General features: G+C 43.1%; 1 protein-coding gene across 5 annotated transcripts in view; it reads left to right on the top strand.

Moving 5' to 3' along the window:
• LOC107093902 (rho GTPase-activating protein 39-like) overlaps positions 1-16653 on the top strand; it is a 37615-nt gene that overhangs the window by 2912 nt on the left and 18050 nt on the right. For all 5 annotated transcript variants that reach the window (XR_001481638.1, XR_001481636.1, XR_001481635.1 and 2 more), the window contains exon 2: positions 10365-10874. Coding sequence is in view for 1 of the 5 variants with exons in the window: in XM_015389233.1 (XP_015244719.1) it covers positions 10365-10874 (510 nt within the window). In the remaining 4 variants the exon portion in view is untranslated. The remainder of the gene's footprint in view (positions 1-10364; positions 10875-16653) is intronic.

The raw sequence follows: 16653 nt of genomic DNA, 5'->3' as shown, positions 1-16653 counted from the left end.
GCGGAGCTATTGATGTTGTTTACATAGCCTGAAGCTGTTGGTTTGGCACAGCGTGCCAATATGGCTTCTTGGGTGCAGCAGGTCACACCGCCCCCAACTTCTACTGCTGCCTACCTCTTGATTCCTAGTGACACCAGCCTGGTGCTGCTCTTCAAAAGTTCTTCTCTCCATAACATAACTCTGATCCGTGTCTTGTTGTTACCGCATAAAGAATTAAAGAATTTCTTTCTTTTACCAGCTTGTTGATATGAATGGCTGGGATCACAATAGGCCGTTAGCTTAGTGTTTACCCTGATGGGTCGCTGCAGCAGTTCCACACAAAGCGGGGGGTGAGTTGATTTACACACCCCTTACACTCCGGGCAAAACGAATCCAAATTGAGTCAAAGACAAGCCCGGACATTTCTCCTGAGATTTTGACTGCTGTGTAGACATTTTAGAAGTATTTTTTTTTACTACGATTGGGCCTCTAAAACACTTGGACATATCAGAGATGTCACCAGGATTTAATGTTTTTTGCTGGATGTACTGTAATCCTGTTAAGATCCACAGATCAGCACTGTTGAACCCAACACGCCTCCCTAATTTCACTCTGGTTCTCTGAGACTCTGTAATGAGGTTAAGGTGATTCAGTCAAACATGTTTATCTTCACCTGTTTCCCCCTTTTCCTCTCTGGTAATCCGGATGGGTTCTCTTACCTGCCTACAGTTTCCCCAAGGCTAAAGTGGAAAGTGCTGATCATCACTCAGCAGCATTAAAGAGGATAATAACTTGCTGTACATGTCAATAGACATCTGAATGAGTGAGTCATGTTTTTGAAATAGTTCAGCCTTTTCTTATAATGTCAGCGGGCTGTCGGGAAACTAAAGTTAATGACTTGATTCATTCATGATGTGAATAAAATTGAGTAAAAGCAATGCCAGATCTTGAAGTTCTGTCATTTGGAAAATATTAATCGCTCCCTACATGCTGATCCCCTACGATGGCCTCCTAAATCCTCTTCTCCCATGGGGCAAACTGAGCGCTAACATCTTCACCAGACTGCTCTGGGTTTCTAATCCAGGAGGCTCTGTGTCTTCACTTCCTCCTGAGGAGGACAGTACTAACGGATGTGTGTATCCTGGCTGGCTCCTCATCCGCCCACTGACCCCTGCTTTTACCTCGCAACGCTGCGCCCTGATTACACTCTGGTGTCGTTTGTCACGTCATCTGAAAAACGATGTTTAAAAACTGCTGCTGGGGGAAAAACAAGCAGGTCAAGAGTTGATCAAAACTGAGGCTGAATGCTTGGATATGGTTATTGAAATGTCTAGGAATGTAGCCCTGATTTATTTAGCAAGAAAAGGTTTGTAGATTGAAGCTCTTAATGTTTAAACTGGATTACTTATATTTTCTAAGGACAAAAAACAGAATTGGATTTATCTGGTGTGAACAAGGGACCCCATTGTTCGCTTTGTGACAGCTGGTGTACCGGACAGAGATGGAGGTTTGTCTGTGGTAAGCAATCTCAACCCATCCTCTGCCTCTTCCTGCTAACGTTTTACTCCAGAGTCATATCTGAACCCACACGTCTAAATATGTTGCTCAGCTAACAGATAGTGTTGCATTTTAGTAATGATTATAAATTAAGCCAAGCAATCCTAAACAGGAGGGAGGGTGGGGGTTCCTGAAGGTCTGGTGGGAGAATCCAGGATGACGGACATGAGAAATGTCTCCTCAGTTAGTCTGGAGGCTGATGCTTTGGGTGTCTGAAGTAACTTTGAAGTGCAGGAGCTGTTGAGGGGTTTAGGTGCTTTTATCTCACAGCTCATGGAGAATCATTTAGCTACAGACGCTTTGGCAGCTCCTGGAGGTGAATTCACTCAGGCCATGTAAAATCGCCTTTTGGAAAGGAGTCTGGGAAACACTGGTTCTAAGGTGGCTCAGTGACCCTGTGGGATCCAGTCTAACTCTGTGCCAAAGGAGAAGTGGAAACCATCTCTTGTTTTGGATTTGGGCAGCTGGTGTTGGAGGTCACCCCAGACCTATCCTACATGACTTAAACTCCTCCCTCTATCCTCGCTCTGATTGGCTGGACTCCCCCTCCTGTGGTGGAAGCACAGAGACCTTCTTGAGCGGAGGTTCGCTTGTTAATCTGACAATGGCTGCCTTTGTTTAGTGTCATCAAGGCTTCATAGGAGGGTTTGTTTCTAAGGCTTTGTAATGCATATGGTCACGAGTCTTCGTGGGACATTCTTATTTAGGAGGCACCGCAGTTTTCCACTTGGAGAAAAGCTCATTAGACACATGCGAGCTACAGTTACCGATATATACCAAACGTTTAACCCATTATTAGTTTGATTTCCTTTCTTTTTTTGATGTCAAACAAGCAAAAGGGTGCCTTTGTAAAACTGTTATAGTGCTCAAAAGACTTGAAGTACCATTGCTGGAAAAACTGTAGAGTTGATGTTTTTTTTGTTTTATGCCACTTGCAACTTGTAGTTGTCATCATCTTTAAGGTTATCCAATTGTTAGTCTCACTTGTGAAATCAGTATGTCACTCAACATCTGGTTCATCTTTGTTTATAACGGAGTATCTTTTGGGGCAAACAGTGCAGATTGGAAAAGGTTAAGTTTTTCTGTTTTTTTTGGTTGTTGTTTTTTTTTCATCTTGCCTGGTTTAAATCCTGCACTCAAACTAGGCTTAATGTTGAAAAAACTAAATGACACTAAAAGTTGTCTAAGTTTGTGTCGGCCCTGCAGCGTTGTGAGGAAACTGGTCCGTCAGGTTGTTGCACTTGTAGGTGTGTCACTGCGGCGAGTCGGAAATATCATCTATATCAGTGATGCTAGACGACACGGCTAATGGAGATCACTCAAAGACTGTTTACTCTTCTCCACTGAGTGACAATGACATCTATGTCGTTTGAAAAATGTTTTTAGAAGGGGAACAGTTTCCATGTATGTGTTCATATAAAACAATGAGCCAGTCAACACTCTTAGCCACCGTTCCAGCCACTTTTAACTGTTGCTACTGTCTTATCCAAATGTTTCAGAGTGAATCTGGTCAGAGGAATAAGAGCCCAGGAGGTCGTCAGACAGACAGACAGGCAGGTAGCTACTTAGCTGCTAAGTATTAAAAAGGGCTTTCCGTCTTCTCCCACCCCTGCAATCTCTGTTCGCTCACATAAGGCAGCCTTTACATGCTTTGGGTGTGTAACACAACCCCCTCACCCCCCTGAACCTGTTTTCCAAAGTTGCAGAGGAATGGACATTAACAACTGCTGAAGATCAGGGAGGAACAGGAAACTGGAGGAGGTTTAAAGCAAAGGAAAAGTCTGTGGTTTAGTTTAAGCCATCGTTTCTCTTTAACAAGCCAAAGCATCGGTTTGCATTTTTCTTTTTTTTTATTCTTTGAGAACCTAAGGAGTCTTTTACTGTAGCGGATGTTTAAAAATGTTTGCTGGGACTCCTAAAATCAGAGTTAAACAGTTAATAGTGAAGATGGCTGGCAGTTGTTTGCAGCCTTATGTGGATCTGCTATAGATAACCAAAACTGCTACAGACAGATTGGGATAAGTAAATGAAGCCTAGCATTAACTTTTATGTAAACTTCTGCAGGATAAATACCTCCTAGACACCAGTTACTTTCTAACAGACTTGTAGCATTCATATCATTTAAAGGTCGTCACATTACATCCAGGTGTAATATTGTATTAGGTCTGGGATCTATGCAGTACATAAGAAGCGTAGTTTTCAACCTTCCTCAGTTTGATCCCTGTAATCAAATTCGGTGCCACTGATGCCTTCATAAACCATCTAATTGGTAAAATAACAGTATAATTTAACTTCTTATACATTCAGCTGCGGCCCAAAGCCATCACGGGTCGGTTGGTGACCGTCAACCAGAGAAACACGGTGATGAAATTGTCATGCTGCGGGAAAACATTTCTTCAGCTGGGACAGGGAAACTGATCCGAGCTGATGGGGGAAGACTTTGCCAACATTGTACAAAACACTGCTAAGTCGTTAGATAATCCACTTCCTGGTTTGGGTTTATTGCCTGTCAGCATTGGTTCTACTGCATCTTAAAAAAAAAGGACCCTCATTGTTGGTCTTGTCAATCAGTGTGACCTTTCCTAGATGAATGGGGATTTGTTTAGGCAACTGAAAACACACTAATAAACCAGTTAAGTATAAACAAAAGATCAGATGTTCCTTTGTATAAACAAAAACTTGGCAAAGCACCATTCCACCACATCTTTAAGATGAACTGTTTTCTTTATGTGCATTTGTCCATAAAAAAAGGTTTGAACAGTTTTACCCTAGAAGTTGGTTGCATTCACCTTGACATTTAGTAGTTAAAGCAACTGTAGTTTTCTCTGAAACTGTAAAGAAGTGTAGCTGAGTACAAGGCGTGCTGCGGGTGTCCTGCTCCTACTCCCTCTGACATGAGAGGAATGGGAGGTGTTAAACAAAAGCCCCAGAGAATGTGTGAGCAGCAGGTGCAGGACATTTTTCTGTCATGTGAGGTATGTGCACTCTCCCATCTCTGGATTGTTCTGGACATCTGGGTGGTATGTTGGAGCTCCGTCATGCACGTTGCACCTCATCCTGGCCTGTTTTATTTTTTTTCTACAGGAAGACTTGGTTTTTTTATCCCAACCCCCAGTCCATTTGGTTCAGAGCCGTTTACTCTGAAACTGTGGCCCTCGTCACGCCGCAAAACAGGAGCATGTGGGGTTTACAGTTACAGCTACTGGAACCGCTGCCAAGCACTCTGTGGACCCATATCCATGCTGTTGCTTTACAATATTTAGATAAGCAGGTTGCTTAGCAGCCATCCCGAATAGACTTTGTTCATGGTTTATCCATAACCAAACAGAATCCTTTTTTTGGCAGATCATGTCTTGTATTACATTCACAGGCCTCTGCATGCTCTGTAGGGGGAAATAACACAGTAGTAACTGTGTTGCACAATTCTAATTCTTAATCGCTTTTAGCCGTCTGAGATGAATTTTAAAACATCTGCGTTTCCCTGCATCACCGTCTTATTTTTAAGCCAGTAACCAGGCAGATAGGCTGGTTCCTGTTTTTAAATAGGCAGCCCTTCTGTAAATACGCCGGTAAAGGGTGGACCCAGGCACTTGTTACTGGGCTTGACGATCAGGGTGCTAAGGTTTCCTGGATGAATGGCGAGCCCTGTGTGAGAACTCCGCCTGCCATGCTCGGTCAGGAACGGTAGCAAGCAAGAAGCTCAAAGCGGGCCGTTATTAGAGGAGGTTCTAGATTACCTTATAACTCCCTGCTTCTCCGCTTTTCTCTGTTATCTCTCCATAAAAAGTGTTGAGACAAGCTCACTCAGTAAGGGCCTCGCCGGGCCCTGTCTCTGGAGGTGTCCTATCGGGACATCAGAAAATGCCAAAGTGGCAATGAAGCAGATCGCTGCAATGAAACCATTACTTGATGATGTGATTAAATCCTACAGCTGGAGGTCAGGCAGTTACTCTCTGGGTTTGCAGTCATTCTTTCTCTCTCTTTGTTTTGTCTCTTTGTTGAAATCAACAACTGCACTGGTATTCAAACCCAGAGCTGGACAATGACATGGTTTCTCTTTGCCCTATTTTTTTCTCTTAGAGGCTGTATTGTCCAGCCCTCTATGTTTACAGCTACTGGGAAAAGTGCCATTTACACTTTGGCGTTGCCTCCTAACAATGGGGCAGATTCCATGCGTCGTGTTCTGTTGTTTCCCTCACTCTGGGAAACTGCCCTCACTCCCAGTTATTTTTGGAGCTGACGGTAAAATCTCTGATGGATGTCTCATTTCTCCCACAGAAAACTTCTGGCACACGGTGGCTGAGACTGATATAAAGGTTGGGAAGGTGTATGTGTCCCTCTTGGTCCTAATGCTGGGTTTACAATTTAAGCAGTATTATTTTTAGCTGCTGCCAAAGAGAAAAAAAAAACCATAAGCATGCAGCTGAAGCGTCTCCTTGACCTAAATGAGAGACGGAGACCCTGTGTCGGACATGAGCCAACTCCTGCTTACCTCAAACCCACACTAGAATAAAGCTGAACATTAGATTTCATAGCAGTTTTTTCTGAACTGTCACTAGATGCATAATAAACAATTTTTCAGTGAACAAGTCCAGGCGATGCATTGAAGCCGTCATATTAAGAGTTTGCTTTAAGAAAACTCAGACAAAAAATTCCATTCCCTAAACTGAGTGTGAAACAGAAACCTGTCTGCTTCAGCTGGAGTTCCCCCCCCCTTTAAGGTAAATCAGGTGCTGTTTTCTCCAAGCATTGGACGTCATGTAATTTTAGATCAATATAAAGCGTTCCTGTTGGAGCTGAACCTCAGCGAGCTGGTGCAGACTGCATTCCAGTCCATTTATGAACATTTGCAGCATGAAGCACATTGATATGAGTCCTCATCTGTTCTCTGTATTTTTCCCCCCGCTGCCTAGAGCTGATGTAACTGTGGTTCATTTGCATACATCACATGCTGATAATATTACTTACAGGTACTATGCTAGTTGAAATTTTTTTGTTGCTATGAGGAGATTGCCAAGATTTCTAACAGACTATATGTTTTGGGGGTTTTTTTTGTTCATATTCTGCATGTTTTCATCCATACATGCTGTTTTTCTGGTTATTCCAGCATCCTGCAGTTTGTAGACTGCATGTTAGGTAGAGGTCATTAGTCATTTTAGGAGTAGAAGATGCATCCCTACACAGTATAGGCTACAGAGTATTTTTTTATTCAACAGAGCTTTTGCTAATACTTTAAAGCTAATATTTATTTTGACATTTTGAATTGAGTGGTGCATCTTGTATAATAGATTATGGTAAAATGGAGTGGCTAGCATGTCTAATTTAGCCATCATATTGGTTTCAGTGCTAAATGGATGGTGGTGGTAACTGGGCCGCAGTTGATTGTTTCCACAGCCTGAAGCTCCGCTTTGGTCAGGAGCTTAAAGGGGGATTCATCTGGAACAGCTAATAAAAACATTGTTTTTTTGTTTGTTTTTTTTTTTTTTCCATTTTTTGAGTCGCTAAGTTAAAGTAGTCCTGTGTATTGCTCAGGAATGGAAAAATGTGAATACATAAATGTTACCGATCATTAATGCTGTTGGTCATTTTAAAATCGGCAGACGGTTTTGATTAATCCTCCTTTTAAAAACTGTGTTAAACTCAGATTTTCCAGAGCTTCTGGTGCTGATGAGCGATCAATTAGGGCATGTGATTGTGCAGTTGCTGGGATAAGTAAAATATTTGTCTTAAAGTGCTGCGCTCTTCAACAAACCCAGAACAAAACAGAGGAAGGATCACTAATTAGATGAGACGTTTATGGTGATGTAATGACTTTGGCTTGGCTCTTAGGTGGTGGAATAGCAGAACCAGTTAAAAACAGACTTTAGCACAAGTTTTAGTTGGGAACGTCAACCGGTTTGGTGTTTATAAATCCCCCATAAATTAACCCCATGATCGATCAGTGAACTACCTACACCATGTCTTGCCTTGAGCTAAATCAATTTAGCAATTCAATTGTAATCCCATTAATTCAAACTTATCTTTTATTTCTATTTCTGAAGTAGATTTCTTAATGGAACATTCTAGATTTTTTTCCCCCATTATTCCTTAATGTTAAGTGCCTAAGGTACCTACTTCTGCTGGTGTCAACAGAGCCCAGCAGGCTAGCTCTCAGCTTTAACTGCTATTTATTTACCTAAAGGGAGCAGTACTTCCCAACTGCTGCGGCCCCATCCCTGACTGCTGACCCCCAAATCCTTCTCTGCTGCTCGCCTCTTCAGGATGTCCAGCAGCTCGCTATGGTCTGTCACTGTTTGGACGTTTGGAGTCACTGAGAGCTCAGCTTGTCAGTGTGGGAGCGCCTCATTTAGAGATTGGGAGCAATAAAAGGATGAAGGCTCTGGTATGTGTGTGTGTGTGTGTGAATGTTAAGTTCGCTTTGAATGCCCCATTATATTCCCGGCGTCCCACCCATGAAGTGTTGCGGATCTAATCAGTCTGTAAGTCATCTCCTAATAGTTTGCTCTCACCGTCTGTCCTCTGGATTAGTTTGTTCTCTCTGCCCTTTTTGGTAAGAAATGTTGGTTTCTTATCGATTCAGGCAGGCAGAATCAAACGACATGAGTCCTAAAAAAGGTTTGGGTTTGTATGAGGGGAGCAGATGGCGTTTCAGCAGAGACCACAGGACCACATGGTAAAATGGTATGTGGAAGACCCCTATAGTCCCTATAAGGTTTGCTCATTTTACCTGTGTTTTATCAAAGTGCCTGAGGCTGCTTCTGGCACCAGATTAAATAAAGCTCACTTCTTAAACCCGGATGAACAGGTACCGCTGTTTTACTTAAGGCTTTACCTCTAAAATGGAGAACAGCTGTTGTTCCCATCGGGCCGCAGCCAAGAAGGGTGACGGCTTGAATCTGGCAGAGCTGACTGGCACCGCTCTTCAGTGTCTATTTCGGACCCCGAGTTGAGCACACAAGTGGAGAGTTGGCATGAGAGCAAGGAGCACATATGTGTAATTGATGGACTGCGTAGGTGCTCTGATCCACGCTAAGCTCCTTGCTCCTTCTGAGCAGCCCAGGTAGTCTGGACAGCAGGTCTACTAACAGAGCAACTGAGAGGAGAGAAGCTTTTCTTCCCCGAGCTGCAGGCTGGGAAAGCGTCCAAATCTCCCGCAGATTCCGGTGACACCAGTTCATCCCCACAGGCTCTTTCTGCCAAAGATATTTAGCTGGAGTTGGGTGGGACGCTGAAGAAAAGAAAGGATCTTCAAGTGTTCATTGTGAGAGAAGGGAACAGATTATACGTTGGGTGTTTTGGACATGGCTGCTTGCAGGAGGCTTTTCCCACGTGAATTGGGCTGGATTTTACTGTGAACTAGTTAAAAAGGACACAAAAAATGAGTTTAATGTAAGTAAGTGACCTGGATACACAGCCTAGCAGTGTTCTCATGCTCTTTAAATAGGATAACATGCATCCCTTTATTTTATTTTGATAAATAAGATGTCTACATGTTGATTTCAACATCTAACTGGAGGGTTTTAGACATCTGTAAACAGAAGCATCACATTCATCCATTTTGAGTCTTGCATTAACATTATGTGAACTTGTCTTTTGAAAAAACCCGCTAAGGGAAAAAAAAGAAAGCTACAGTAAAGAAAATGATTTAATCATAATTTCTGTTAATTTAGGTGAAAATAAATGCTTATTGTTAAATGGATTATAAATCTAACTGCTGCACAACGGTACCTATTCCTCTTTATACATAGTTGGACGCGGCCTCCGCTTTTGTTATACATACCAAGTGACGCTCATGATGGGAGGTCTTATTTGAAAGCTGCTTTTAAATCCTCAACTTGAGAGAAATCAGAATAGTCAAAAAGCAATGTTTGTGAAAATCTGAAAGCAGTAAGAATAATCCACCTACACTAAAAACTTGTATCTAGCACTTAATGGTTTGCTTGCTGCAGCTCTAACTTTTCTTAATGGTTCTTGTTACTTGCAGCATGCAAAGACAGTAAAACCCCGGTAAAGATGTTCCTCTTGCTGAGTTGTTCTTTACGTTTTGGTCCAACATTTTATCATGTTCCTTCAGTTTGACCCCAATAATTCAGATTTTCTCAGTGACTATTTTTAACAATTCAAATAATTTCCTCTGAATATGGTCGAATCCTTCAAAACTGTAAAATACATTTTTCTAAAGGTCTTTTAAAGGATATATATATTTAAATAAATAAATATATATATGTAAGCTTCTTAACTTAGTCGTTTATAGCCTGATGAACAAACTCATACCGTTGAAGCTTTTCTGAAGTACAGTGGAAGGAAAAGCTGGTTTGGGTTTTTCTCCCTGCATCGCTGTCTCCTGCTCTCCTGCTCTCCCTACATATCTGTTGGTTTCCTGCTCCTCCTCCCTCCTGCCGTTTCTTTTGTGTCCTGTATGCATTGTGCTGAGTTGGCGGTTGCTGCCCTCTGATTGTAGTTGAGCTCTTTGGTTTGTGTGGTACACCCAGAGCGTATGGCTCTGCTCAGGCCCTGTTGACTCCATATTCGGCCCCCCATCGACATTTCCACCTGTCTCTTGGTATGTGGGAGCGTGCGTAACGCTCCATCACTCCAAATCTCCACAGTTCAGAGATGACATCACTGAAAAGGCACAGATGGGTTCATACGGGGAGCACAGAAATGAGCTCTCTGTCCATATGGACACGTGTGTTTTTGAACCTCTTTGTCTGCCAAAGGATTCGTACTCAGGCTGGATTGCACGCTCTCAAGGCGAGTGGTATCCCATGGGGAAAGTTGTTTTAACCTGCTGCTAACTCTTTACCTTGTCTCTTGTCTCTCTTCAGCTCTGATTGGGTGGAGATCCTGGAGCCACGCTCCCGGGAGCGCATGTATGTGAACTTGACCACCGGTGAATGCGGCTGGGATCCCCCTCCTGGTGTTCCTGTCCGCCAGGCAGACGGCAATCAGTGGTGGGAGCTGTTTGACCCACACAGTGGCCGCTTCTACTACTACAACTCAACAGGGCGCCGCACGGTCTGGCATCGACCGCAGGGAGCCGACATAGTGCCACTCTCCCAGCTGCAGGCCATGAAGCGGTGCAGCGATGCCAGGCAGGCTGGAGGGGTCTCTGAAGACCATCACCACCGCCCTACCACCGGCAGCATCGGCAGCGTGAGAAGCCAGGGGCGCTGCACCCCTCTGGCGGAGCGGGACGGTGACAGCCCGCTCCCCACTGCCCTGGAGCCCTCTGAGCCAAGAGCTCACTCCGAGCTGGATCCAGCTATGGACAGCCGAACGAAGGGAGATGGAAGCAGCACTGAACATGACACAGATGATGGCAAAGACCCGCAGAGGTAAGCGATTTAACCTGAAAGGACTTATTCCAGATTAGGTTTAGTCATTAGAGGCTCATGTTACCAGAGGGAGGGTGAGGAAACATGATAGTGATCGTAGCAGATGTCGTTGCTGTTTGCAAAGATGCAAGATTATGCTGACTTTTACCCATGTGGGTTAGTCTCTGCTTTTTTTTGTTTTCTTTTTCACTTATCTGTGCAGTCCACACTTCCCAGGTTTCCATAGGATTGCTGGTGAACCGTGCTTTCCCATTTGAGCAAATCGCTACCAAATGGGGAAGAAAAAAACTGGTCAGCTATATTAGAGAGCACGTCGTGTCCCCCAGCGGCAGTGTTGCTGGTGCAGAACGAGCAGCAACAGTGAGGCATTCAGAGACCCCGTCATGTGCTCGGTGTTGCGGCCCCATCTAAACCACATCTTGCCGCGTCCAAGTCAAATACCAGACATGCCACTTCTGTTTCCCCTGGCTATGGGCCACTGAGGCTATCTCAGTGTCCCTCTTTGTGCTGACCACCGCTCCGCTCAGATGCAATCCTAATTTCATTTTCCTAAACCAAATCCAGGCTCGGGGCACTAGAGAACTGTAACCCCTCTAATGTGCATGAATGAGAGGCATGCAAGAGAATGTTGTGGTGGTTAATAACAAACAGAACCGCCACATTCTTGCTGCTTATGAGCAAGTCTAACCCCAAGACTTTTCTGAGGGGGGTTAGTTTCTTCTCGCGCTGCCTTTCTCATTGCTGGTATCTTCCATTTCATACTTGGGTGCTTTACAAAGATGGCAGAGGAGTTAAGTCGGTGTCAAAGGCCTTTAATAGCTGCGTCCGTCATCTGACAATGGATGTACAAAAAAAATGTTTTTACTGTTCCAAAGACCTTATTTGGGCATAGTGAGGCCTTTAACACCTATTCTGATCCCAGTTGGTTGTGTTTCCACCAATACTCAACCTGAGCTGCAGCAGTAAAAACTAAAGCTGTCCACGCTCCAGTTCCCTGCTGGGCCAGAGGAAAGAAACGCTCCGTAGGTAGGACTGACAGCCAGTCAGATGATTGAAACAGTTTTAATCCTTTCTTCCATTCCATCCACATACTTTAAAAATAAAAGTACTCCACACTTTTCAGATTTTGCAAGTGTGCAGAAAAAATGAATTTTTTATTTTTTCGGTTGGAATGTGACGAAAAAGTTTTGACGGTATTAATTTTTACCTCCACTCTAACAACTAAGTTGTCTTCGACCAAATTGGTCTGTCCTTAAAACAATAGCCAGCTGTGCTCCTGATGAAGAAAGTCGAGGAGCATTTAGTGGACAGGATGCATACCCTAATTAGCCATATGGTCCTTCACATGCTCACCACCCTCCATCTCTCAGCAGGTAATTGGAAACCACAAAACGCACACAGGGCCGTGGAGAATGCTTGAAAAGGGGCCTTCCATGCTGGTTTGAGATGAACCACTTGTTATTGCCACTTCTACTTCTGGTCATCATTTCACATGCATGCAAGGGTCATTTCCCTTTTTTTGTGTTTCTCAGCTTTAACCCTTGGGCTATTCTGAACATGTCTCTACATGTTCCTTTTTCTTTCAGCACAGTTTGAATAAAAGGTTTTAAAACCTTTTTTTTTCTTTGGAAAAACAATGCAGAAATGGGGCAGGCCCAAATCTTTCAAAACGGCTGTCCTTTTGTCGCGGATCATCAGTACATCCAGTCAGAACAGTTTCCTGACAGCTTAGTGTTAGTAAAAGTCATGAAGCCGACTCGTCTTCCGTTCTCTTTGTATGAAGAGTCTACCTGTGTTTGGGTGCTTTCACAACGCCAACTGTAGCTGCCTTTCAATTCTGTCTGAGAGCCAGATCTGTGAATCATTGAGCAGGTCTTATCACATGTTACTGTGTATCTAAGCATGTGCAGTATATCAGGGAAGTACCGTGAACTCCACGGAGAAGCAAAAAGTCACCCCGGTGAGAAGGAAGATGACGTAGGAATGGAAAGTGGAAGAAACAAAATAACATACCTGGGAAATACATCAGTCTGCATAGTTTTCATCAAGCTGCAAACCAAAGTGAACCCAGAGAAAGGCGTGTATGCTTCTGTTTATGTACATAGTGGCTGAGTATGGACGTGTTCCTATTGGTTGCACACCTGTGAGGTTCATAGGGACACAAAAGAGTTGCAGACGGTTGACTGCTTGTTTTAAATCCACCCAGAAGTGACTCCAGGTAGTTTACATTTGCTTCATAGCACTCTTTTGTCTTAGGTTTGGCCCTGAAGCAGAATAACCCACTACAGGAAACAAAAGCATTCTTAAACATGGTTCTGCCCCAGGGTGAACAAGAAGTTAACACACGCTGAATGGAGCAACATTTAGGTTTTTTGGGGGTTTTTTTTTTACCTGTAGATCCCCTCTGATTTATTGCTGTAATAATCAAACAAAAGAAATTCACAGTATTGGTCACATGAAAAGTCACATTCTGGTTGAGGTTTGATTTCCTGAAAATGCTGGGTTTTCTTATCAAGTAGGGTCCACTTCTCTTACAGCAGAAGCTGGTGAAATTGGTTTTATCATCTCAGTTTTAAGTGCTTTTTGGTTGGTCAGTCTGGAGGCAGAAACGGCTAATTGTCGGATATATTTTTATCGAGGGTTCAAATGTCCACTACCCTTTTTTGTCTCTCCCTCTTCTCTCTTTTTCTTATGTTTAGTTACCGTCAAAGTCCAATAAGAACTCCCATTCATTTTCAATTTCTGACAGCAACGTCATTTTGTTTTCAATTTAAAGAAAAGGTTAACAGAGAAATTTGATTTATTCATATATGGGGCTACTGTGGTAATCTCTTTATTTTTCCTTTTGCTTTTAGAAATTTTACAAAAGTCTAGGTTTATTATAATTTTTTTTCTTCAGATTTCTGATAAACGTAAAACTCTTAATTGGTTAAGAAAAACCTGACTTATACAGAGGATTTTTAATATTTAACTAAGTTTTAACATAATAAACCAGCACTCATCTTCCTGCCAGACTCAGTATTTCACTTTCTGTTTTTGTGGAAGGGTTTTGAAGGGGATTTTGCAAATAAAATGTTGGCACACAAGCCAACGTATATAACAAAGATCCAAAACAAAGCAGCTTCCTCTCATACATTAGTGAGTAAGAGGCTGTGAGCTCTGCGAGCCGAATCACTGCTGGGGTTTATTTAGGAAATGAGGGCGCGTTTTATGGGCTAGATAAAGATTTTAATGAATCACGTATTCGCTTGGCGTTTACTATGAGAGCAGAAGTCTTTCAAGCTTTTGATGTCGGAGGACGTAGTGGCAGAGTTTTAACACACACTGGAAGGACTTGTTTTATCTCCCCTCTCCTGGTGTGGTAAGCTCCTTTTTTACTGATCTTTATAGAGGCTGTTTTAAGTCTGCTCTTTTAAAGGAATCTTTTTTCTTTTTTTGTTACTCCCTTAAAAAGAAAGCTTGTAGCATTTATGGTCTGTACTTTGGTCTTGTTGAAGCTAAGTGTTTGTTGTTTTTTTTTCCCTTTCCATTTTTAAACCCTTCGCATCCACATAATTGCAAAGTTTATGTCATCCTCCAGAGCTCGATTACAGACATTCAATGTGTCCAGAACCTCTATTGTTTCAGCTCTTTTTGTCTTTTTTTTTTTTTTTTTTTTCAAGCCGTTCTTACAGTAAACGCGCTCTATCTGCTTCTGGAATGTGATATTTCTCAAAGACTCGATGGCACCAGGTCTCAGCTGACCTCAGCTCTGACCCCTTCATAGCAGGTCTATTTCTACGTCCTACAGCGCCGTTGTGTTGCTGTTTTGTCTCAGATTATATTTCCGGGAGTAGACGCTGACTACAGATTCAGCGAATAATCTATTATTGGACCTGCTGAAAGAGCTACAGATGAACTCTCAGGTTGTGGAGACTGGTCTCACTGGAATCCACTTGGGTTTGATTTTCATCCTGCTCCTTCAGAGCGACCCGACTTGACTGTCCTCTGACCCAGCCTGGCACTCCTTTCAGAGCCGGTCTGCAGGAGCCTCGGATCCACACAGCTGCTAGACATCTCGACTCAGGGGAAGGAGGTGTGTCCTTTCAGCTGTTGCGGGACAGCTGGCTCTCTGTTGGTCTCTTACAGGAAACGGGATGCTACCAGCTCCCCCTAAAAACCCCTTATGGTAGTTGATGTTGTCATTTGATATTTCAAAAAAGGATTCTGAAAGTCAAAGTTAGAAATCGGCCTTGAACACCAGCCGGTTGGTGTGTTATCATCTTTAATGATTCCTCTGTGTCATAAATTTCCTTCCTTTTCACCGATCCCATTGGTCTGCTCTGTGAAGTGTTTGTGCAGCAGAAACCTGGTCTGCGTGACCTCATTTCCTCTTCCTGTTCAGCAAATGTTAATAATAACCTGTTTTTGTTACCTCGCTGTTCTCATCACATTTAGGAATTTCCAAATCCATATTCCTGTCTTATGAAGCAAATTGGCTAATGGCTTTTCCAGTGTTGTTTGAGACATGTCCCCTGAAAGCAGCGAGTTACAGAGTTAAACTGAGATTGAGATTATTCCCAAAGGCAGTACAGTGGGGCGCTAAAGTGTTTATACACCATGGAAGCAATAGCATGGTGCTATTGGACTACAGGGAGATGAAATTGTAGTCTGTGGTTTGGTGGATGGAGTTAAATACAGGGCAGTCCTAGATAACAACCTGTTAGAGGGGGAGGTTCACCTTCCAGCAGGGCAACAACCCTTAATATGCAGACATCACTACAGTTGAACTGGTTAAATCAAAATATATGAATTTTATTAGAAAGAGGTAAGCATTCAGATCTAAACCCAACAGAACATCTATACCAAGACCAGATTAAAATTGGTGTCCATCCACTCTGACTGAGATTGAGCTATTCTGCAAAGAACAATGGGCTAAAATCTCAGTCTCCAAACGAGTAAAGTTGTTGGAAAACCACTCCCACCAGTGAAAGATGCTTCTGGAAAGAACTGACCCAGATGTGCTAAATAGAAATTCATAGGTTTCACAAAAAAAAGGAAATGGGCATGGTAAAACCTTCAAAGGAGCTCTGAGATTTAACTTGATTTATTTCATCAGATTAACTCATTTGCTGTCAGAGCAGCTCAGAGCTTATCTGATTTAACATTTCTTTATCACATGAAACCTCCTTGTTCTGAACCAAAGGGTTTGCAAATGAGGGCTGTTCCCAATTGAACAGTTCTCACATAATCTAAGCATTCTGAAGGTACCCAAGTAAACTTCTGTGATAATGGGGAAAAAAGCCTCTTGTCGGCTAACACCTCACAAGGCAAACAACAAACCCTTTTCTAAACCACTTTCTTTGTGGTTGGTCAGAGTGACGCCCAGGCCTGCTCTGCATTACGTAACCCGGATGCTGCAGGACTAACCAGAGGTCAGAGATGGCTCTTTCTCCGTCTGCTTCTTGATCTCCATTGCTACCATTGAGAGCGGCGTCTCCGTGACGATGGCACAGCCATGCATTGTGTTAGGCTCGACTCACTGCCACAAAGACCCCTGAAAGAGCCCTGAGGAATTCCAGCCTTCCCGCTCATTCCCTCGCTGCACTCTCCCACGACTAATCCCCACCCCTTCTCATTTACACACACACACTGTGTTGTTTCTCTACACTAAAATTACCAAAATCACCCCCATGTAGCTTTGGGTTTTCTCAGCACTGTGTTGGTCCAGATTTTGGAATCAGACCTTTCATTAACTGGGGTTACAGTAGTATGCAGCGAAATTACAAGCCTTAAAAAA

The sequence above is a fragment of the Cyprinodon variegatus genome, unplaced genomic scaffold (genome assembly GCF_000732505.1).
Source record: "Cyprinodon variegatus isolate N-32 unplaced genomic scaffold, C_variegatus-1.0 Scaffold452, whole genome shotgun sequence".
NCBI classification, from domain to species: Eukaryota; Metazoa; Chordata; class Actinopteri; order Cyprinodontiformes; family Cyprinodontidae; genus Cyprinodon; species Cyprinodon variegatus.
Note: the sequence above shows the minus strand (reverse complement) of the source record. Positions and strands in the feature narration are given on the sequence as shown.